This window comes from Rattus norvegicus, chromosome 1 (genome assembly GCF_036323735.1).
Source record: "Rattus norvegicus strain BN/NHsdMcwi chromosome 1, GRCr8, whole genome shotgun sequence".
Taxonomy (NCBI): domain Eukaryota; kingdom Metazoa; phylum Chordata; class Mammalia; order Rodentia; family Muridae; genus Rattus; species Rattus norvegicus.
In genome coordinates, this window is record NC_086019.1 from 97,486,605 (window position 1) to 97,511,281 (window position 24,677).

At 48.0% G+C, this 24,677-nt stretch overlaps 1 protein-coding gene across 5 annotated transcripts in view; it reads right to left on the reverse strand.

Annotated features, from left to right (window-relative positions):
- Positions 1 to 601: 601 nt before the first annotated feature.
- Dpy19l3 (dpy-19 like C-mannosyltransferase 3) overlaps positions 602 to 24,677 on the reverse strand; it is a 67,027-nt gene continuing 42,951 nt past the window's right edge. For 4 of the 5 annotated variants that reach the window (XM_006228888.5, XM_006228889.5, XM_008759164.4 and 1 more), the window contains 9 exons: positions 24,445 to 24,518; positions 24,140 to 24,298; positions 22,484 to 22,606; positions 21,951 to 22,062; positions 21,249 to 21,305; positions 17,157 to 17,239; positions 9,335 to 9,467; positions 7,626 to 7,784; positions 604 to 5,991 (listed from right to left, as the gene is read on the reverse strand). In XM_006228888.5, the coding sequence (XP_006228950.1) occupies positions 5,830 to 5,991; positions 7,626 to 7,784; positions 9,335 to 9,467; positions 17,157 to 17,239; positions 21,249 to 21,305; positions 21,951 to 22,062; positions 22,484 to 22,606; positions 24,140 to 24,298; positions 24,445 to 24,518 (1,062 nt within the window). In that variant the 3' untranslated portion in view covers positions 604 to 5,829. Of the gene's footprint in view, positions 5,992 to 7,625; positions 7,785 to 9,334; positions 9,468 to 17,156; positions 17,240 to 21,248; positions 21,306 to 21,950; positions 22,063 to 22,483; positions 22,607 to 24,139; positions 24,299 to 24,444; positions 24,519 to 24,677 lie in introns of all 5 variants that reach the window. The other variant, NM_001135835.2, reaches the window with a different exon arrangement.

Below are 24,677 nucleotides of genomic sequence, written 5' to 3' on the forward strand. Positions count from 1 at the left end.
ATATGGGCAGGCACTGGAAATTTAATTTGGGTTCTCTGTAAGAGCAACCAGTGCTCTTAACCACTGAGCCATCTCCCAACCCCTGCATCTGGCTTGTTTTAGATGGGTTCTCGGGATCAAACCTGGGTCTTTGTGCTTGTCTGGTAGGATCTGCCTCTGTGTGTGTGTGTGTGTGTGTGTGTGTGTGTGTGTGTGTGTGTGTTTAAGAGCACTGGCTATTCTTTCAGAGGAGCAAGATTTGCTTCCCATCACTCGCATGGTTGCTCAATTCCAGGGCATCGGATGTCTTTTTCTGATTTCTATGGGCAACCATGTAGTATTCAAACACACATGTAGGCAAAACACCTATACACATAACTCTTTAAAAGTGGTACAGATTCGTAGGCCCAGGTTTTCGGGAGGCTGAAGCCTTCCAATCCTAAGTTTGAGGACAGCTTAGGTTACATAGCAAGATACGGGAGAGGTGAGAAAGAAAAGGAAGGGAGGGAGGTCAGACAGACTGAGGCAGGGAGAGAGGGGCAGAGAGCATGACAGACCAGACCTATTAGCAGAGACCTCCGCCTCCTCCAGCTCGACCTTCAAAGCAACAGAAGACACCACAGATTATTGAAAAGAGCTTTATTTAGTATAGAATCTCCACACAATTCAGCAAATTACAAACGCTCTTTTTAAGGTTTTTTCCAACAGAGGCCACAAACAGGCAATGCCCCTACCCGGTAACGGCCCGGCTCTCTACCTCCGAGCCACCTGCCCCGCTTCCAGCTCAGGTGTTGAAAAGGTGGGGTGAGCACGTAGGGTAATTCTACGAAGGGATTTAAGCTCATTCATCTCCTTCATTTTAAACCCCTCAATGTCTATTAAACTTTCTGACCGCGTTTTTATTTAAAAATAAAGGTCTTCCTTTTACTTTTACTTATTTGACAGTGTAAGAAGGCGTCGAGTGGGCGCTGAGTGGAACCAGAGTTGTAGGCAGCTGTGTGCTGACAGACATCGTTCTGAGAACCAAGCTATAAAGGTGACACACGCACTTAACCACCGAACTGTCCTTGCAGACAGGAGCAACCCACCTTATCAAAGCATTTGATTTTAACTTTTGCTAGATTATTCCTTTTTCTGTCTGCTGCAGTGCCGGGGGTGAAGCCTAGGGTTTGTGCAATGCCAGGTAAACACTCAAGCCACACCCCTGGTCCTCTTGTGGTTGGGACTCCAAGCTCACCATCAGCAGCAGAAGGTGCACCCGGACACCTTGAGTGGGCTGCCTCAGGGGCCTGTTGGCACCAGGAGTGGAGACGCAAGGCAGCGGCCACATGCCGGATTGCAGCAGGTGGCTCCCAAGACTGCTGGAGACTCGAGGCTCCGAGGAATCAGAAGTGGAGTTAATTAAGAGCACTTCTGTTGTACTTAGAGGTTCTTCTGAGAACTCAGAAGCAAGGCCTAGTGCTTCAGAGCCACAACTGAACACTATTACTAACAGTCCCCAGGGCCTACACAGCAGAAGGTGAGGGCTACGGCAGGCACTGGCTTCTGCTTGCAGTGTGGGGGCTGTAGCCAAGGGTGTATCTACCTTCCTCCCGTGTGCTCAAAGACAAGGTCATAAGCTAGACTCCTCACCAGAGCTTAAATTATCAAACATGATTTGCTGAGAGATTAGGTTACAGAGAGCGTCAGGAGCCGTTTCGTCTGCCTCTGCGACAGCCTGCTTGCCTGGCAGCGTCAAGGCAGGTCAGGGTCTGCCGGCAGATTTCCTGGCCTGCTGATGCATTGAACGATGAGAGAATACATTTGAGGGTCAAGGCAAGGGGCTGAATGTTCTATTAATCTTGGTGGAAGGAAGAGAAAGGCCTCCTGATGGGAACGGATATCCTGTGTAAATGGCAGTCGTTTCTGCTAGCTTGTGACTTTGTCTCCCATGGCACTGTGAAGTATAAAAAGGCCAAGAAAAGCAAACTTGAGGCTGATGTGGTATTGACCCGTAGCCCTCCCAATTCTAACTTTTGTCTCTGAGTCTTCTGTCTTTCCTATAATCATCCTCACTCCCTCAAATAAACTTGCAGCAGCCAATGGCTGGGCAAGGCAGACAGAGGTGGGACCTTTAGGACCAACGTAGAGAGGAAGGAGGTCAGCAATGCCAGAAGAGGTGGAAGAGGGAAGACGCCGATGCCTGAGAAGGTGCAGGACAGACAGCATAGCCACCATGTAGGAAGGACAGCCCAACAGCAGCCACGATGGAGTATAGGACTTAGGAAATAATAACTTGGGAATAATGGAGGGAGGTGGATTAGCCATGTGGAGGTTAGCAAGTGGCCCAGCCTTTGAGCTGTTTTAGGCTTATCAAAACATAAAGGCTCTGTGTGTGTGTGTGTGTGTGTATGTGTGTGTGTGTGTGTGTGTGTGTGTGTGTGTGTGTGTGTGTGTGTGTGTGTCTTTCCTTTGGAAACCCAGAGCACTGGGTCAGGTATCGAGGATGAGTCACCACTGGGGATCAATTTAAGATTTTAATTAGGTACTACTACATTTAACAATGTGGGAAAGAAAAGGTTGGGAAAAGACTTCAAATCTATTATGATGTGCATGGACCAAGTAAAATGCCTGTTGATATCTTTAGTCTCTGGATCTCGATTACTAACGGAGATAGTTTAGATTCTAAACATGAGGGAGAAGTGGGTTACAGGGACGCAGCACCCATCTGGGGATGCTCTGACAAAGGAGGAAGAGGAGAATGAAGCCAAGGTGCCTGCTTTTGCAGCTGAGCCTTTGTGTATGGAAGCAGTGTTTGAGCTTCCCCTGGGGGAGAGGGAGGAGACCCTAGATGTGGGAGACTGAGCATCTGGAAGAGGAAGCCGCGCTAGGTATTATAGGGAGGAGAATTCTTTGCCACTTGTTGTCTTGGCAGAACTCAAAATTCCTTTCAAGGACAAGTTAGTTACAGAGAAAATCCAGCAGCGGCGACATGCTTCTACTTTGCTGTCTGTGCAAACACTACAAGCTCACAGGCTCAAGGGGAGATCCTGGGATCCTCAGAGTGGGTTCCTCAGCTGAGAGCCTGTAAAACCCCGAGCTGGACTGGACCCCCTCAGACACAGAGGCAGAGCTGCCAGTTGCAGCAGCGGTCAGGAAGCCATGTGGGAGCCGGCCTTCCCTGCAGAGCCTTTTATCTCCCTTACAGTGACCCTGAAAGAGGCTGCTGAGAGGAGAGGATGTTCAGGGATTTCACTTTGCATTTCCAGTTATAGAACAGGTCAGTCCTCAAGGCAAGAGTCAGAGTTTATCCACCTCTTGCATTTAAACAGTTAAAGGGATTAAAATCTGCTTGTGCACAGTGTGGCCAACCGACAGCCCCCATTTACTCAGGCTATGAGAGTCTGGTCCGCGGAGGCCCTCCCTCCTGGGGACTGAAAACAACTGGCAAGGGCGTGCTTGTCTGGAGGAGATTTTTTATTATGGAAATCAGAATTTGCTGAGCAGTGTCAAAACACTGCAGAGATCAATCAACCACAACAGATACCTATTGTGTTTCAGATGCTAGCAGGAGAGGGACAGTATGTGAGACCTCAACAGCTAAATTTTGACCCGGCTGTTTTTGACCCGGCTGTTTATGAACAAGTTAATGTTGCAGCTAAGAAAGCCTGGGACAAGCTACACAGAGGCAGACTGAGGATTTATCTTAAATTAGGCAGGGTCCAAGATGAGTTGGTTCAAGATTTTTGTGGCCAGGTTGCTACAGGCAGTAAGCAGACTTATCGGGGATACTGAGGCAGTGTTTTATAAGATGGATAAAGTCTAATTACTTTAATCAAATATTTTAACTATTTTTTAAAATATATAATTTATTCTTAAAGAAACATTTTGTTCTAACATTGTCCTGTACATGTCACAGTGTCACGGGGAGAGTGCCTGCGGGAAGACTGGTTGTTGGCACTTCTCACTGTGGTTGGCAGCAATGGTGCTGTGGAGACAGAGCGCTGACTAGCATGAATGTTACCACGGTAGGGACGAGCATCCAAGTTTAAGTCCACGGCTCTTGGATCACAGGACACCAAACGCCAAGCGGTTAGACAAACGCACACAGGAATGTTTAACACGAATGCAAACTCACCCACGAGTGACTGTCGCCAGGTCCCGCTGCCGTATGCCTTACCTGTGCTTGCTCTTCCTTAAGGGTAAGGCACTGGCCGGGAGTGTTCCATCAGTGCCCGAGGCGGCGGCAGGCACGGCAGCTTCATTAAACTTTTAGCATTGGCCAACACGTTTCCTTGTGTTAGCCCAAACTGCAGTGGTCTCCAACCTCATTAAGAGGTCCAGAGATGGCAGGATTCCAAAGTTCCAATGGCTTAATTTAACAACCTGGCTGCTGATGTCTTATTTAAGTGAGTTTTACATAAAAACTCCACACCTGATGAGACAATGGAACACATTTTTGAACGCAAGCAGCAAGCAGCAACCAAAGGGTGACCATCGGAGCACGCGAGGCTCTCTGCGATGCTCTCTGCCGATGCCCGAGGGGGATTTATCACACTAACTTGTGAGGAGAAACATTTAAATCACTTCCAAATGGCAGGAGTGGGAGGGAAAGTTAATTTCATTAGCTATCTTGATTTAATTAAGTGGACAATGTGCCTGCCTCATCAGCTTTTACATGCCCCCACCATCAGAAGTGAATTATAAAAGCAATCGTCAAAAGCTCTCAGCTTTCACCACCCCTCTCTGCTGCTTAAATCCCGTGTGGCTTGGAGGCTCTTGGTCACCCCATGAGGAGGAGGAGTGCGATGTCTCCGGGGCAAGAAGGAAGACTAGCGGCCAGAAGTCAGAGAGAATGAAGTGCCACATGAACTCTAGGAGTCAAGGCACAGCATCTAAAACGCCTCAGACTTTGCAAGTTTGTAGGCTAGAAAAACTACAAAGGCTAAAACACAAAGAGTTTACCAGGCTTTGCAAACCCGGTTAACTGAAATGAGTAAGAAGTGAAGCAGAACTACCTTACTTGCGAGAGAGATTAAAAATGGATGGATTCCCCTCAAAGACTTCTAGCGTAAGCCTGGACACACTTTGCTTTCTTAAGATGAGGCTATGTCTTGTCACATAGCCATGGCTGGCCCAGAACTCACTATACAGAATAGGCTGGCCTCAAACTCTCAGGAGATTTGCCTGCCCCTGCCCCTGCCCCTGCCCCTGCCCCTGCCCCTGCCCCTGCCCCTGCCCCTGCCTGCAAGTGCTGGGATTAAAGGAGGAGTGTGTCACCATGCCTGGCCTGGTAGCACCCTGATTGCTGTGCCCAGAATTAAAACAAGCACACACTCTAAATGTGTCACACGCGACTGAACATGTGACATTTCAGAGCACAAGTGGAATATTTAAGATTCAAAGATCTAAAATAATCTGTTTCTTCACACATGTGAAAGCATGGTAAACCGGAAATGGTGTAAAATTTTAACGAGACAGGACAATCAACTGTTAAAAAGCCACCAAGCGGTCTCAGTGGTGAAGGGTCGGTGACTGAAGTGTGCAGCTGGTCCACTCGCTCACAGCGGGCTCAGGGTTACTGGCAACCACCAGCATTTCATTCCCAGGCCACCCAGTGAGTCACACATCACTCCCTCAGGAACAGCATCCCTGGCCAGCCTCGGCCAGGTACACTCGTGAGGCTAAGAACACTCAGAGAAAAGACAGAGACAGGACGGCGGAGAAGGCTGATGCTAGCGGAAGGCGTATCCGATGGTGGCAAGACTTGTCTGCAGGCTGTCTGCAACCCCAGCATTCAAGTCTTGCTCCTGACTCACAGACACGGGCTCCACCAGCTGTCGATGCACTGTGGTTTAAGAACGGACACGGTTATTTGTTTCTGGACAGTTTGTAGACATGGAATGTCTTGTTCTGGAACACTCTAGTGAAGTGGGCTGCGTAGGACGGCAGGTTCCTTTTAATCTCTTCACAGAAGCGAGGGTGGTCTGCAGGTCTCAAGTCAGGGTCACTCTCTCCTGGCCCATCCATCTCCTGAAAACAAAACAAACCCAGATACGATGTGAGTGGTGGTGGTGGGCTCCATCCATCCATCTATCCATCTATCCATCTATCCATCCATCCATCCATCCATCCATCCATCCATCCATCTCCCTCCCACCCACTCATCCATCCAGCCAGCCAGCCACCTAGGTATCTACTGAACCATCCTGGCTTTTGTTTATTGCTCTGTCTAAATTTAGAACAGGGTCTCTCTGTGCAGCCATATATATTGCCTGCCTCTGCCCTGAGTGTTGGGATTAAAGGCATGCACCTCTACATCAAGCCCATATCCTGGTTTCAGGGACTAGGACCTCACTATGTAGCCACATTGGCCAAGAACTCTTAATCCTCCAACTCTAGATTCATGAATGCTGGTCCTGAAAGTGCCTGTCACCATGCCCACTGGAAAAAGGAGAATCAATGTCAGAACCACTCATCGACCCCATGGTCCACCTCGCTCCCCTCCCAAACAGTGAACCAAGGCCAGAAAGAACTGTGAGTCCACATCTGCCACCGTTAATGGCAGGGCAGACCTTGACAACACTAGAATCATCTGAGAAGAGAGAATGCTATTTTGATTGGCTGTAATCAAGTTGACGGGAACATTCTGCTGGCTGCTGTGGGCGCGGCCAGCCCTGGGCTGCTAGTCTTAGGTGGTTATTAAAAACGCAGGCTAAGGAAGCCATGGAGAGCAATTCAGTGCGCTGTATTCTCCCATAACCTCTGACTTCCCTTCACGACAGACTGTGAACTGTAAGTTGGAATAAATCCTTCTTTCTCCAGTTTGCTTTTAATCATGGTGTTTGTCACAGCATTAAAAAGCTAACTGAGCCACCCTGTTCCTAAAAGCATACTGCCCTGTCCCGTCCACAAACATTAAACACACAGAGTTGGAGAAAATCCCCCAACTCAGAGGCCGAGTGAGGAAAAATAACACACAGGCTCACACCCCACAGGGCAGGCTGTGTTCTGCTCGCCCTCTGAGTTCAAGGCACTTACTGCTTACTGGTTTCCTTGGCAAAGCTCTGACCAATCCTGTACCTACAGTGTGCTTTCGGAGTTAGGCTGGTTTCCACTGTCGGCTTTCACACCATCAGTTACACCAGACCCAGAAAGGGACAAGGCCCCGTTTACCGTGAGCTGGCTCAGCTCCAAGGGAGACGCAGCTTGTTCTGCGTGGAGGGCAAGCTTAGCTATCCTGAGGCTGTGTGTAGATAGATAGTGGCCAAGAGGAAGCAGGATGTGTGGGCCACAGGGCCTGGGAAAAAGGGGTGGCCCGCTGCCTGACACTTAAAGACGTGCCAACAGGACGCCCTCAGGCAGTGTGTTCATAGGCAGATGTGTTGTATAGAGCAGAAAAACATCCTTTACAAACAAACTTTATGCAGTGTATCACGCAAACCTGCCACCGGCAGGGGTGCTCTACCTGAATCAAACTGGGAATCCAGAGCTTTCCTGTCCCTTAGCCCACCCCCCAGTGTCACTAAAGAGCAGGACCTCTACGAATGCCTGACTTGTAATGCTGTTCACACACATATGGTGTACAGTGATGTGTATCATTTGGGTTTCATGCTGGATTTCCACCCTCTCTGAAAGCTTCCAAGACAAGGAAGCCACATGCTCACATGTCCATTGGCGACGTCCAGCAAATCACGCAGCCGGCAGCCCCTGTGGTGCCTGCGCTCATAGCAGATGCTGTCTTCCAGGATCACAAAGTCGGTGCCAAAGGACCGCAGGAGCGCGTGCACTTCCTCTGGGGACCTCTTCGCATATATCTGATAAACCTTCAAAATGAGATAGATAAAAATGCAACAGTGGACACAGCCTCTCCATTGCATGGGGTCAGTGGAGGAAGAGAGGGAACATCCCTGTGGGGCGATGCTGAGACCTGACACTCAAATCCCCTTGCCACCCAGGCCGCTCTCATCCTGTCCATCAGTCTGAAGTTGGGGGGGATGTATGGAAAATTGAACATCTCTAGCTTAGTGCCCAAAAGACTTGGATTCAGAGTGAATCATCTTATAATTCTAAGAATTATTAAACATGGTTGAGTCTACCAGACAAGCAAGCAGGTTGGCAGTTCCATTGGGCACATGTGTATCTAAAGAGGGAGGCTGGCTTCTCCCAATGGCAAATGGGAAAGGGCGCTGGCCTCAGTTGGAGCAGGCCCTATTGCTTTCTGGCTGTTACATTGTATCCCACAACCCCAGGGGGCCCAGCGGTTCATCCTCTACCTCAACTGCTTTCCCTGGAGAATCCCCAGGGAACCTGTAGTAATAAGCAGCCTTCCCCAGGGGTGTTCGGTCCCCTTCAAGTCTACGACAATGCACCCCGGAGGAGAAAAGTTAGCTTGGGGTACAGCACCCGGTTGTGACTCCTGATACCCGGCTGTGTGTGAGGGCCTGATGAAGGGTGAGGCCCCCACAGGGACAGGTGAGCTGGGAGAGATCTGTTTTTATCACCTGCTGAGGCCACAGAGGTGGCCCTGGCTGAGACATTCTGAAGACTCAGAGTCCTGACTGAAGGCCAGCACTGTTGACCTTGGGACCCAGTACCTCTGAGGGAGGTGGCACACAGCTGTCTTTCTGTAGCTCTGCAGGCTAAGTGGAGCTGGAACCTTCTGTCCTACCAAACATGGGGATATCTGCTGTCATTTCAGTCATATGAAACCTTAGCTCTTTAACGACTTATGAAGCAGGGGCTGGCCAGAGGCTCAGAGCGTACAATGTTCTTGCAGGACTCAGGCTCAGTTCCCAGCACTCACATCAGGAGGCTCATGACTGCTTCCCCTTCAGTGGGGAGTGGATGCTCTTCTGGTCTCTGTGGGCACCGCAGTCAAGTGTACATATGCACATGCAGACGCACAGACAGACAATCATGCTATCTGCCTCCTGAGAAGGCCGAGGGGAGTAGGGATGCAGGGATGAGGTGAACATGTTTCAGGCCATTCCCTTCAGTATGCTCTGAACTTTGAACTGTGAGACTGTATTATCCATTTAAACCAACGGTAGCAGCAAACACCCCCACACCGCCCTGCCTCACCAGTAACGGCCCAGGGCTGATTTATGAGACTCGGCCAGTATGCTCCACCTCCATTCCGTTCCTTTCCAAATCACAAGCTCCACCAATCCAGACATTTATCCTCTCAGCCCTTTCCTTACCTAAGAGGAGCGTGTGCTTGCACCAGCCCTTAAAAGGCAGCCTCAGGAGTTGCCAGCCCCATGCCCCCATGCTCTGGCCTCTGGCCCCTTCTCGTGGCACAGGGGACCTGCCCTCTGCCCTTGCTGGCAGTACAGGGCACTGAGAGCTGGGCACAGGCAAAGATGGGCCTTACCGCCTGGGTCCGCTCTCTCAGACTTTTATCTTCGTAGTGTGGGTGGTTGGTCAGCGTCCGTCCTGTACACAGCTTGACTCCAGCCAGCAACTGCATGCTTCCAGCGAACACGGCCTTCCTCGGTGTATTGGAGCTACAAGGTTTCAGAGTGTGAGTGAACCCGACACCAAGATTCCCAAGTAGACATCTCCCCCACTCAGAATCACTCAGCTCTGAGGGGGCGTCTGGGGAGTTAGGGGTCACACAGATGAACAGCACCGACTGACATCCAGTTTTATGTGAACTTGATTTACTTATTTGACACATTCTCATGGCGTGTAGCCTCGAACTTGAGATCTTCTTGCCTCAGCTTCAACCTGCTTCCTTTCTGTTCTCCGTTCACTACAACAGAGGCGGGGGGGGGGGGGAGCGTCTAACTTTCCAGCGTGAGGGGCTGGCCTTTAGGATGGACTGCTTTAGGACGCAGGCAGCGAGCTCTCTATACCAGCCTCTGCTGCTGCCCAGGGAGGCAGAGAGGAACAAGGATCTCAGGAGCTCAACTGCTGTTGAGGTAAAGGGCAGCTGGGAGTAAAGGCAGGAGAAGGGTCTGGGAGGCAGCTCCATGGTCAAAGGACACTGGGTGCTCTTGTGAGGTCCTCAGGTTCAGTTCCCTGCAGCCGCTCAGCATCTCACAGCCGACAGTAACTCCCATTCCAGAGACTATGATTCTCAAGTAATGCATGCACATGATGCATATACATGTACCATGCGTACACGCATGCACGCACGCACACACACACGCACACACACATGCATGCACATGTGGAGACTCATACACAAAAAAGTAAAAAAAAATAAATAAGTGAGGAGTCAGGAAAATGCAGTTGATCACGACTTGATTTCATGGGGTTAAAGCAGCAAAATTATCTAAGCTCCGACCTCTGCGTTCTAGTGGGCTGTGATGGAGAACACAGAAAAAGACACCACGTGGGAGGTACGTCCCTTCCCTCAGCCCTGGAGAGAAAGGATCTGTCTTTTCCTCTTCTTCTGAATTTTCACACTAAGTCTTGCCACGTAGCCCAGGCTAGCCTCAAAATCAGCATCCAGTTGTTTCAGTTTCTTGGGCGATGGGCTGACAGATGTGTTGGACGAACAAGAGCCGTAGTGGCTGACTTACTTCCCCTCTCTCTGGGGGAAAGTTAGGAGCTGTTATTAGGGACTCCAGGCCTCTGGCCCCAATGGGGATTTTCCAGATGCTCACCAGGAATGTCCCAAGACATGTTTATTTTTGAGTTAAGGAACAGGGGGGTTTCTGGTATGGCTGTGCGCACTCCTTTAATCCCAGCACTCTGGCGGCAGGCAGGCAGGTGGCTCTCTGTGAAGTCGAGGCCAGCCTGGTTCGAATAGCCGGTTCCTCCCCAGCCATCACTACATAGTAAGACCTTGTCTCAAAAACAAAAGATGGAGAAGCGAAGAAATAAGAGGCTCGCTGATTTGTGCTAAGATGATGGAGGTAATCATGAAGGCTATTGGAAATTTCAAAAGAAAGCTGGAGCAGGCTACTGCAGTCTTCGGGAAACAAGGCCTGCAGCCTGCTCTGCTGGTAAGGCGCAGGGGACGCCTCCTCACATTCCTATCTGTGTTCCAACTAAAAGCTAAGCAGACAGCTTGGATGCAGACCAGCAGAGGCCTATGGGTGTCTGGGGGCAAGACACACCGTGCTTCGAGTGATGACACTTACAACCAAGTTACTTTTAGAACATCTGAGGCTTCTCCCTAACGATGACATCCATCTACTGCTGCGTTCCAATAAGGATTCTCGGGTGAGGGGGCAAAGCGGATGGAATTACAATGAGGGAGGAAAGACTGACAGACATGTCGGCACCCTCTCTCGCCCTCACTGAAGTCTAAAATCTGCATCCCACCCGAGAAAAGTTTAGCATGAGCTTGGCTGGCCTGATGGGCTTGTCAGTGTTCTAAAAAGCAGTTCCAGGAGCACAGAACAGACAGCGTTCGAGATGTCCCCGGATTCCCAATTTACAGGGACATCTGACACTGGTCCCACATGGTCAGAGGGTGGGAGACGGTTATAAAAAGGCATGCGTAGGTAGAGAATTCCTTAGGGTAAGAACTCGGGGAAATTCAGTTTACTTCAGTTAATGCTCACTTAACACTAATCCTGGACCAGGTCTATCTTCCTATCCTACATTTAGAGTCTAGATTATAGTTACAGTCTCAGTTTTGGATAGCTTCACTGTTGCTAACAGGAATGCATAGGAATGAAAGGCCGGTCTCAGTCCCCTTGGATCCTCTCCAAGGTATGAGCCACTCCACTGCAATTAGCCCAGAATGGCAGGTCTCCTGCAGAACATAGGTTTAGGATATACAGAAAAAGGAGCCTGGTGTCCCTGGATGGCAGGCAGGTTTCATTTGGCCTTGAACTGCCAAGCTTCCACAGGTAAATTACTGCTGAACTGATGGGCAAACGTCAAAACTGAGGACTTCAAAAAGTTTATAAAATTATGAAGACGGGAGAAATGGTTCGTTACATAGAAAAGGTTTGGGCAGGGGGCTGGAGTGGCTAAGCGCACTGGCTGCTCTTCCAGAGGACCCCAGTTCAAGTGCCAACACCCACACGGGAGTATACAGGTCTGTAACTGCAGTTTTGGGGATCTGATATCCCCTTCTGCCTCTGAAGACACTGCACACATATGCTGTGGTGCATGTATGTACAGGCAGGCAGACACTGCACACATATGCTGTGGATCACGTATGTACAGGCAGGCAGACACTCATGCACAGTTAATAGGTAAGGTTCACTTAAAGTCTGAACTTAGAGAACATCATCTTTAAAACACAACAGTTCTTCCCACTCTGATTCAAAGCAAAAGAGATTCACTGTGTGCTTTTCTGGTTGTGCCGAGAACATTCTAAACATGGCAGGCTTTTTGACTGCAAAGAGGGTACTTCTACTGAAAATCTCCTAAAGGTAAAGAATTAAAAGGCTATCCCTCAAAATATTCCCATCTACAGGTCTATCCTAATGGCCTAAGAAAATTTCCAGGTTACATTTATTCCAGGACAGACTGGCACAAGGCATATATGACCTGGCCAGGCGGCTGCTCCAGTCAACCTTGCTGAAGCAAACAAACTGTCTATTTTCACTCAGAGCCTTTAAGGTACTGCCTGGCTTTGGCTGAGAGGCACAAGAAGCAGAAAGACCCAGGAGTGTGATCTCTACAGTCAGGAAAATGTCACTAGGTAAGGCACACCGGAACAGAGTACGCGGTGGGCAACAGGCAGCCAGGAGCTCCAGCTGGGCTCCAAGCGGAGTCGGCAGCCCCTTATCCTGGGAGGCTGTTGGGGCTCCATATCCAGGGATCTGGCCTTCACAAAAGGTCCCTGCGAACTAACATGTCTTCACATCAATGTGGATAATTAAAATCTCCTGAGTGCTGTGGTACAAAGTCAGGGCTACAGAGAAAGACCGAGGGAAGGAAGGAAGGAAGGGAGGGGGGAGAAAAAGACAAGACTCCCTTGTTTGTTTGAGTTGAGCTCTCATGCATCCCAGGCTGACCTCCAACTCTGTGTGGCTGTGACCTTAGACAGTCACTGTTCCTGGTTCCACCTCCAAGTGCTAAGAACACAGGCTTCGATCTTTCAAGTGGCTCATGCTGGCCTTGACCTCGCTTTGCAGCTTTGAATGTTGATCTTCCTGACTCTGCCTTCCAAGCAGATGGGGCTACAGGTCTGGTGTACAAATGCCGTTGTCTGTTCCATTAGGAAACTAAATGGCAAACACGTTATGAGCGCACCCGTGAGGCTCCTACAAACTGAGGTTGAGCGAAGAGCACAGGGTCCTCAGCAGGGCTGGCACACAGGCCCATCCGCCGCTGTGAGGGGCAGCTACCAGTGTTCACCAGTAAGCGTACGACTTCTGTGAAAAGGCTTGGTAACGTAAAGGCCCTCGAGTGTTTTCGTAGGGCTTTCCAGAGCTCTATTGTGAAGTAGGTTCTCTCTCAAGCCTGTAGAAAATCTCAGCTGCGCTCCCTGAGAGGATGGCACTCACTAACTCCCACCAAGGCGATGGCAACTTTCAGTGTCCTCAGCCCACCTGTAGGAGGCCCAGAGCAGGTGTCTGGGTCCCACAGAGCCGAGAAGGGGTTGGTGACTGATGGCGAGCCTCCTCTCCACACTTTGTGACAAGGGTCTTCTTACCCTAGCATGGAAGACCACTGGTGTGTCTCCCGAACCCACGAGTCACCCTTGCCCTAGCCAACAGCATCGAGACCGCACTGCCAGAGGACAGAGCCCGAGGACAGATCAGTCAGCATGGAGGAGTGCAGGCAGCCCTCAGTGACTGTGCTGGGAGCCCAGCTGCAGGCTTTTCTCCCAGCAGCACACACCCCGAGACCAATCTCCACTACGGAGCCAAAGTAGACTCGAGAAATCAGAGGTTAGGAGGATATTTAAGTGGGATTTGCTGGCACAGGCCTGTTAAGTCTGGCTACCCAGATGGCTGAGGCAAGAGGCTCCAAGTTCAAAGCCTGCTTGGGCCAGAGTGAGTTCGAAGACCACCCTGGGCAACCTAGTGAGACCCTTCCTCAAAATAAAAGGTAAAAAACGAGGTCTGAGGCTAGCAGTAGTACAGTGGTTCTTGCTTAGTGTGCACGAAACCCTAGGCTCAACCTCCAGTACTAAAAAAGTAAGATTATTAAATGTATTCCCTTACAGAGAGAATCAAGCCTGCCGACCGCAGCTGATTTGAATGTTGATTTAAACAAACATATTTTGTGTCTAAATAGACCCTACTTTGGCATACATTCATCATCACTTAAGCTTAATTTACAAACATGCCAAGCAGTTATTTTTACAAAAAAAAGAAAGAAAAAAAAGAAAAAAAAACGTTTCAATTTGAGAGTTTTAAGGGAAAACAGGCGAGATTAGATGACAATGGAACCAATATTTTTAGAACAATATGAATCTTTCAGTTGCTGAGAAATAAAAAAAGAAAGTAGTCGTAGTAGAAGAAACCCATCGGCTAACAAGCTAAAGGAGCGAGTGACAAAGAGGCTGCCGGGAGCGGCGCTGTTAGCTGCCAGGGCTCTCCCAAGGCCGTCCCCGGCAGGGAGGAACAGCCTCATGCTGCCTTCTTCATACCTGGATGTCGTCTCACCCATACTTTCGCAGAGGCAGAAATGTTGCTCTACATAGGTTCTTGAGAGAAAAAACTAGAAAATGAGTGTGGAGTCTGAGACAGTGGGAGAAACCTGGGCTCCACTGTAACTGTCTGGACGGTAACTTCTGCAAGTCGGGGAACATAGGGAAAGACTCCAAGGATGGTAGGCCGGGGGGTCCACCATCTGCGTGATGGATCCCATAGCCCTTCCTTCAATAGCATCAGCTTACAAATACAGAGGAGCAGGGCTGAAGAGAGCTCAGCGGCTAAGAGCATTTGCTGCTCTTCCAGTGGACCTGAGCTCAATTTGAGCACACACAATACCCTGCAACTTTAGCTCTAGTACCCTTCTTTAGATTCTGTAGGCACCCCCCCAAACACACACACACACACACACACACACACACACACACACACACACACAGAGGCACACATCCCCACATGCATATAACAAAGACAAAATAAATCTTTAAAAAATATAGACTGAGAGGGCTAACCTCGCTTTCAGATGCACCTGTTGTAAATATCTAATTGATTAGCTAGTGCAAAAGTAATTAGCTTTTCTTTAAATGAATGAATAACCCTTTTCCTATTTATAATAAATGCCGAAAGCATTGTTTACTCCAATATGACCCATCATGATTTAAAGTTAATAAAGATGAAGTGCTGTTCCCCACTAGAAACATGTCAAAAATAATACCAGTGTCCAGTTAAATCCAATCTGACACTGAGACAAAACCACGTAGACGGTTATGGCTCTAAAAAACCCACGTGTGGTCCTCAGGAGACCTAAGCTACCAAGCAGCTGTCATCCCTTAAGGTGAAGCAGTGCTGGCCGGTCCTGGCCAGTCAGCACTGTCATGGCTGCTGTGAAAATTCTGAGTGGTGGAGACGGCAGATGATGCCTTCCAGGCTCACCTGTGGTGCGCAGGTGACGGTCACCTATGGCACACAGGTGACCTGTGCTTATAAAACAGGAGAGCCTGCTCTACAGGGCGTGGGCATGCTGCTCAGGTAGATAAGTTTGTGCCATCAAGAGTCACAGTCCGTTTGAAGCCCATCACTGTCACCCTGAGGCTGGAGGCTGAGGTAAACCAACCGAGCTCGGGCAAAAGAGAAAAAAAGGAAAGCAAAAACAGAAAGAAAGAAAGAAAGAAAGAAAGAAAGAAAGAAAGAAAGAAAGAAAGAAAGAAAGAAAGACAGAAAGAAAGAAGGAAGGAAGGAAAGACAGGCAGACAGAAAAAAAAAACCCACCAAACCAAAAGGGGGAAAAAACAACAAAACACCCCCACCACCCACAACAAAAACAAACCCAAAACCAAGAACAATACCACACCAGGGCATTCCGACATTGTTTTGTATGTGAGATCTGCTCTACGGGCTGGAGAGATAGCTCAGTGGTTAAGAGCACTTGTTCTTTTAGAGGCCTGGATTCAATTCTGAGGACCCACATGAGAGCTCACAACCATTGAGGGCACCCGATACACAGGCAGACAAAACGTCCCGCACGAAAATATAATTAAAACAGTTTAAAAAAGAAAAATGCTTCATTTTCTAGTTAATTAATTTTTAAAAACTCGAGACAGATCTTTCTGTAGATGAAGCTGGCCTTCCTTGAACTTTCAGACACTCACCTGCCTCCCTAATGCAGGGACTAAAGGCACGCACTCCTATGTCCAGCTAAGAAAAAATGTTTTAGGGCTGGAGAGATGGCTCAGCGGTTATGAGCACTAACTACTCTTCCAGAGGTCCTGAGTTCAATCCCCAGCAACCACATGGTGGTTCACAACCATCTGTAATGGGATCTGATGCCCTCCTCTGGTGCGTCTGAAGACAGTGACAGTGTGTTCACACACATAAAATAAATAAATAAAATCTAAAAGAAAAAAGTCTTAAATTAAATAAGACACAATTTTCTCTAAGCCAAGAGCTTAGGCAGTGAGGTAAGTTTGATGAAGCCTGCAGTGATCTACGATCTGAAACAAGGAAAGGACACTTTCGTGTGTGTGAGTATTAACAGCAAATATGAACAGGATTCAGATGAAAATAATAAAGATAAAATCAGCAAAAAGTAGAAATGTGAGTGAAGCAAACTTTTAAATATGTGTACGTGTCCATGTGGGGCATGCACATGTGAATGCAGTGGCTTGGGGAGGCCAGCAACTGACGTCAGATGCCCTGAAACTGGTGGCTGTAAGCTCTAGGTGTCGGTGCTAGGACCTGAGCTGGGGTCCTTGGCAAGAGCAGTGCATGCTCGCAACTGCTAAGCCTCATGGGTAAATAAAACCGCACTCTTGCTTCTGCTGCTTTTGGGAGTTTATTTTCTGATCTCATTTTCCACTTCAAATGAGTGCTCTCTTTCCTTCAGGGAATGCAGCTGCAGAGAATTCTTTTGCTGTTTAAAGATAGGGTCTTGCTATGTGGCCCAGGTTGGCCTTGAACTCATGGCCTCTGCCTGTATAAGTGTGTGCTACTGCACTCAGCTAGGACAGTTCTTGAAAGGAAGAGTTCCTTTCAAATTCACAGTTTTAAAGCAAAGCTTGATTAAAAAGGATGTTTCTTAAGTAGTAGAAAATAAACTTTCCCCTCAAACAAATGAGATCTACCGTTGACTTTAAAAGAGCATTCAAGGTTTCCAACTTAAAAAGAAAAAGTTCCTCTTACTTAATCCAGTTCATCAGTTCCACTGTATCTGGGTCATAGAATTCTTTCAACTCGGAGAGTTCATCCATCATTCCTGGCCAGGACTGAAATTAAAAACAAAACAAAAAACGAAAATGCACCCCTGTAGCTGTCACTAAGATTAAGTAACAGAGAGAGGGAAGCTGTGTCTGATGTACTCAGGGGGCAAACACAAAGGACAACTGCAGCCCGGAACGGCTTTACCTCTGCGCCAGTCTGCACAGATGAGCCAGAAGCCCCGGAGCTTCCAGTTATCCTGGAAGATCTTTTTTTTTTTTTTCCCGGAGCTGGGGACCGAACCCAGGGCCTTGCGCTTGCTAGGCAAGTGCTCTACCGCTGAGCTAAATCCCCAACCCCTATCCTGGAAGTTCTTACACAGGCTTTTATGTGGTGGCGATGGAGAAAAGTAAGACTTTATTTATACAACGACAACAACAACACTACTCTTGTTGGGTCTGGAGAGATGGCTCAGTGGCTAAGAGCACTGGCTGCTCTTGCAGGGGGATGGACCTGGATTCAGTTCCCAGGACCCATAATGGCAGCTCCCAGCGGCCTGTAATTCAGTTCCAGGTGATGTGCTGCCCTGTTCTGGCCTCTGAGGGTGTTGCATGCACATGGTGCACAGACTTAAGAGTCACTCGCATACAAGAATCAGGGCTTTCAGCACACAGGGTATCTCCCGTCTCACAAGACAGATGGTGTAGCTGGGAGCATCCCCGTCGGATAGATCTGTTGGTGGCTGACTAAGTAGCAGGGCTGCACATTGGAACTCGCTTCTAAATGCAGCCCCTTCTCTCTGCACTGTCAGGACTCTGTTCTGGTGCTAGAATTTTGGGAAAACGGCTTGGTACACGTTAGTAGGCATGCTGTCACGATAGGAAAGGATGGCTGGACATCAGATCTCCAGGAGCATCTACTGTATTAGACTTTACTGTTTCAGACATTGGTCAGTTTATGTCATGGAAGGTTGTGCAGACTGAGTATAAAAAGAATATTCCCATCCAATCCACCATTTATTTATGTAAATTCTAGTACATTAATCAATTTAATCCTAGTTATTCTTGAATGATGGTGGACTTCCCCCATTAATTCTTATTTTGAGACAGATTATTACTCTGTAGCCCGGGCTAGCCTCAAACTCCTGACTTACTCTACTAAATACTTTGGGGATTAAATCTGTGGTGCCCGTCACTTGGTAATCAACAAGATACAACATTTTATTTAATATAATGTTCCAATTATTTTGGTCTATGTGTGAATTCAATGGACATTGGATAGTTTTCTAATGTTAAAGTTGTGGATCTTGAAAGAATGTTACAATCTAATCTGTCCTGAAGGAAACTCCTTCACTGACATGGAAATAAAAAACTAAATGTCACTTTTTAACAGGATGCAATAGATTAGCTGGGATTTCAACAATCCAATAAGCTAATCAGAACCAGAGTGAATGCTTTTAATCTCTGGCTCTGAGGAGCCTAGCGCATGCCTTGCTTCCCCTTTGAACAGGATTACCCTAGAGAAAAGAACACGGTGCACAGTGTAACTGCCAGTAAAACTGAAGCCAGGCTTTGAATAAATACTCACGTCACTTGCAGAAGGCCTTCCTGGTCGGCCCAGAATGGAAAACAGCTTTACTGTCGGGGGCAACTCCTCAGGTCTGCACTGCTCATAGTCTCTCTGGTCTTAGACTTTACGATTCTTTCTTTAAAAGACAAAGCCTCGCTCACTCTGCAGCCCAGGCTGGCTGCTAAACTAACAGAGATACCTATGTCTCCTAATGCTGAGACTAAAGGCATGAGCCACCATGCCTGGTTTTACTTTGCAGATTTGGAGTTGAAGTGGCTAAAGGATTTCATGTAGCATGAGCAGAGGAATCAGGTCGCCTGCCTAAGGCCTCTGCAACAAACACTCTTGAGAAACTCACTGGAGTCCCAACTTTCTGACCCCAGGACTGCTGGTGGCAGCAGTGGTGAGTTAGGTTTTCCTAGTGCTTGCCCTGGTCCCCTACGGCAGTGGTTCTTGGAGGCAAGGGGACTGCTCTTAGTCTATTCGGCAGGCAGAATGTATGTAGCATGCTGGAAATGACAGGCTGCCACAGGGAGGAGTGATCACCATCAAGGAGCTAGAAGGCAGGTACTTTGCTACTCGATCTGCTTGGTGCAGGCCAGCAGCCCAGGACGTGGTTATCACAGGAGAAAGTCCTAGGAAGCACAACAGGCTCTGCGAACTCGATGCCTGCACATCATCGCCATGGCTGAACCATGAGCTTCTGACTCAGGAGGTCTAGGGCAGCCCACATCTTGCATTTCCTACTTCATAGGCGCTGCTGCTGCTGCCTTAACCATGGTTGAGAGGCAAAGCTCTAGAGCATGTTTTCTGTGTTCTTTAAACCTTCCTAAATCTTATCTCCAAGTCCTTAAACAGCTTTACAAAGGAAACTCACCAGATTTCAACAGGTAGTGAAGAACTCATGGAAGAACTCAGTCTACACACACACACACACACGCACACGTACACACATTCATACATACACATCTATCCACCCACACATCCATACACATACAAAACATATACACACACATCTGTACACACACCCACACCATGCACACACACACAAATATATCATATTCACATATTCTTACATACACAAGTACATGCAAACACATACACATATACACAGACAGGCATACATACTTAAATATGTAAGGAGAGAACAGGCTCCCAAAGTTGTTCTCTGATCTACACACACACACACACACACACACACACACACACACACACACACACACACAGTCAGTCCTCAGTACTACCCTGCTCTCGCAGTTGTGGTGGGGACACCAGAACGACACTGAGGGCAGAGGTTCAAACCTCATAATTCCATGTAAAGTTGCCAAGTTGCTCTTTAACTATTTAACCTTGTTTCACTTCTTTACATAAGAGAGTAAAATTCCTGGAGCTCGTGGGCTCTGCCCATGGTGGCAGCTGTTCTGACAGCAACTGATTAGCAAATACAGTTCCCAAGCCTAAAGCCTTCGGTAAACAGAAGCCGTCTGGAGCCTGAGCTGCAGGCTGACGCTCCCCTGAACACCCTAACAAATTGGGGCCACTCCACAGTAGCCTCCAGTCTACTGCTCTAACTTAAAACCACACAAAAAAATATAAAAAATATGGTCGGGTGGTGGTGCACGCCTTTAATCCCAGCACTCAGGAGGCAGAGGCAGACGGATCTCTGAGTTCAAGGCCAGCCTTGTCTACAGAATGAGTTTCAGAACAGCCAGGCCCACACAGAGAAATCCTGTCTCAAAAAAAAAAAATCAAAACAAAACAAATAATAAAATAAATAACAACAACAACAATATACATATGGTTAGGTTTGGTTTAAGAGTTCAATCAGATTAAATACTTTGTGCCATTTTCCAAGATGAAAATTCAAGGCTTATAAATCTGAAAAATGTAACACAAAGGAATCATCACCAAGTGGCCAGTGTCTCTCTGAGGGTGTCTGGGGACTCTGCCAGATCAGTTAGAGGAGACTGCGGCATTTCTCATTGCTTCAGTAACACATCTCTGCGTTGGGGGAGCGGTCAGCCTTTCTTTTTGTTGTTTAGTTTTTTTTGGGGTCTCGCTATGAAGCCCAGGCTGGCTTTGAACAGCAGATCCTCCCATCCCGGCCTTCCTGTTGAGACTGCTGGTGGGCACCACCACACCCTGCCCCACACACTACCTTACATGGTTTATTACAAGTGTCCAGCGCTCCTAATGAGCGCTAATGAAATGAGCAGGTCAACGTCGGCCTGTCTTAAAACCGCTCACTCTACACCAGGGGAAATCTATTCTGCCTTCTTTGATTCAGAATAGGTCTGGAAACATTTTCAAAATCTTGCTTCCATTAAGAGTTGAAATTAACAGGAAGGCTTAAAATTTTTTTCTTTTCTTTTCTGAATAGCCTTTTTACCCTAATGCTTAAAAACTATAGGTTTTTAAACCCTGATTTCCTATTAATGCCAACTCAACAAGATTTAAAGGTAGCCTTTGCGGATGCCACAAACGAAGGATGAGGGAGACCAGCCTTACCTTACAGCACAGGCACAGCAGGGTGAGAACGGGCACCGAGTACCGCATGACCCAGATCTGTGGGACAAAGGCTCTATTTAGATCACATGTCTCTGGACTCGTGGGCCTCAAAGTCTGCCTCTGAGCATGCACATGGTGCCTACCACCCTGCCAATGGTGTTCTTGGTTACGGGCTGCCCAGCCTTAATACGCAGATGGTGGTAAATTACTTTTTAGGAGAATGTCTTAATCACAATCGTAATTCTGGACAGCAGACCTATTGTAAAGTTTTAATTTTGCTTTTTATTACATTCCCAAGTTCTGTATACAGTGAACGTATCTGACATGTGAAAATACAAGTGAATTAAATGTAACTGATGACCAGACTGTGATTTATTCCTGCCTCGAGTCCCTGCCCTGACTTCTCTCTGTGACGGACTGTGACCTGGGACGTGAAAGGTAGGTAGAGTCACTTTTGGTCATGGAGGTTTATCACAGCAACAGAAAGCACACTAGGACAGAGGGGACTCATCGGGGTGTGAGGGAGAGGGAGGGGATAATGAGGAGGAGCTAGCGTACATTATACACATGCATGAAATTGTCAAAAACCTAAATGAGTTATGAAAGATAATCCACTCCACACAACACCCGGCACCCCCTGAAATGCTAAAAGGCACAGACACAGGAGAAACCTTTCCGACTGACAGACGGGACGACACTAACCCTCTTCGGGTTGCAGAGATGAACCAGCCTCAGAATCAGTTCCCAGATCTCAGAGCTGCACAGGCCGAAGGACGCAAACACACACATGTGGGAGGTCCATAGGTACTTCATCCTGAAATGGCAGAGCACGGGTCAGCTGCCCGGGAGAGAGCCTGGCGATTCGAGAGCAAGTGAGGGGGGAGTTTGCACACAGTGACCAGACAGCCCTGTCTGCGCAGAAGCCATCGGCCAGAGCGTGACTCATCTGTTCAGTCTAGGGGCGATCATACATGGAAACCACTGAGGAATGCTTGCTTAACGGAGGGACGAGTACACTGAAGGGCAGAGCCACAGGGACAGAATCATCAACAAAGACAACTGCCAGATGACACTGCTCGATAACATCAGTCAAAGAGCTGTCAAGTTAATCAAGGGGTTGGGGATTTAGCTCAGTGGTAGAGCGCTTGCCTAGCAAGCGCAAGGCCCTGGGTTCGGTCCCTAGCTCTGAAAAAAAGAAAAGAAAAAAAAAATTAATCAAACGAGACGGGAAGTACCTCATCGTACTCAACGCCAAGACACCAAACAGAATGGTGTGGATCAGGTTGTATGCGGCTTCTGGCTTCAGGTCAACCACACGCTTTCTTGTCTGATCCACAGGCTGCAGACTTGTGGAGTCACTGCAGAAAACAGCCAGTGAGCAACATTAACTCTGGGTGTGTAGCGATGACCTAGGTAAACCTTGCTGTTTCCCCGACGAGGAGACGCATCGGTGCCATCAGTGTCGAATCTGAGGCTTGAGGTGGGAACACAAATGTCACCGCATCAGCAGTGCAATGACTGCGATCCCATGGGAGACTGTAATCCAAGGAAAAACTTCAACCGATTCAAGTCTTGGACCAAGAGTAACAGAGACAAGCCCTGTGCAGATGCCTGAGAATGGGAGAACTTTCTCGAGGTTTTATGAGTTCCTATTAGTACTTTTTTCAAGTTTTTAAAAACAAACAAGAGTTAAAAAAAAAAAGGATCCCTGAACTTTGAATTCAGTTGACAGATGGAAGGCCATCCACCTACCAACGCTTTATCACTTACATCCAAGAGACGACGCTATCGTTAAAAGTGTGCTCGTGATACAGCTCAATCGTGTGAATGGTTCCTATACACTGAGTACTAACTCTTTTTTTTTGTTTGTTTGTTTGTTTGTTTTTTTTTTTTGAGTACTAACTCTTAATGTCGCTTCACTGTGCTCTTTCCTCCGTAGACTGGGAGGTGTGTACATTGTAAATACAGGCAATGAGTACATAAAGGTTTCAGTAATACTCATAATTATGGCCATACCGAATGCATGAACTTTCAAACGAGACCGGGGGAACAAATGAACAATAATCATCTCTTAATTCTTCTGGTACCCTGGGCCTGGAGCATGCTGGATAAGTGACGGATCACTGGGCTCATTTCTTTTCCCTTGTTATTTTGAGTCTAAGTTGCCCACATTGGCCCTGAACTTGTTTTAGCGCAGGGTGGCCTTGAACTTGCGATTCTCCTGCTTTGCCTTCCTGAGTTATTAGGCTTACAGATCTGTGTCACCAAATGTAAAGTTCTCAGTTGAGAATCGTGTGATGGAGTTACCAAAAAGGATTACAGACACACACATGCACACACACGCGCACATGTACACACTGACCCAAAACAGAACCCCATGTTTTCAGTTATTTCACTATTCTGTGCTGCGCCACACTGTAGCGCTATTGGTCGCAGGGCCCAGGCTGCATGTGGCTAATCTAGAAGAAGAAAGCCACATGGAGCTAATCACTGAAACCAAACCAGACTCACGAACCAATACCAACAACGGGTAGTGATGGCAACGCCTAGAAAAGGGTCTCAGTTTTCAGTTACCCAGCAGCCTCACAGCAGGTCTTCCTATTCGACAAGAAAGTAGTGACTAGCAGGTCACCCGACTCACCAGAGAGGGACACTCCCAAGTATACCAGCCCCGCAGAACCCAGCCCACTCAGCACTCTGTCTACCTGAAACTGGGTGTACCCTCTTTGAAGAGGAACAGTGCTCTGATGCTGTGTTTGCTGTTTCCCTTTTCTCCCTCCCTCCCTCCCTCCCTCCCTCCCTCCCTCCCTCCCTCCCTCCCTCCCTCCCTCCCTCCCTCCCTCTCCCATCTCCCATCGAGAACAATTTCATCAAAGTGTTAAAAGTCCTACCTGAGATTATGAAAGGCCACAACGGACGCTGTGACCACTGTGACCAATAGGACGAACATGTACGCGTAAAAAAGCAGTGTCTCTGAGAGCCTTTGGAATGTGTTGAGAGGCAGGAGGCCAAAGGCTTCTTCACACAGATAGAGATTTGCATCGAAATCCCTGGGGAAGGAAGGCAGAGCAAGATATTACATTCAAGACGGGCGAGGAAACTTCAGGGCATTGCCGCCGAAGGCTTCAGGGCTCCAGGGTAAAGCGCCCCTCGGCTTCGGTATCAAACTGTGGGCATGCTCTCCTGCCAGTCCTACCTTGTTGCTCCAAACCCAAACTTGGCCTTCAGAAATTTAAAGATGTGTTCATCTGACTTCAGGTTAAGAATTTTCTATTAGGGAGAGAGAAAAGGAATGAGCTGTTAGTATCCTTGGAGCAGATAAACTCTGGACAGAAGTAACACTAAGGAGTAGCCACCCCAACTCCAGTGTTCATCATTAGTGATGTAATTATAATTGATGTAACTTACTTTTTATTTATGGACTTTGGA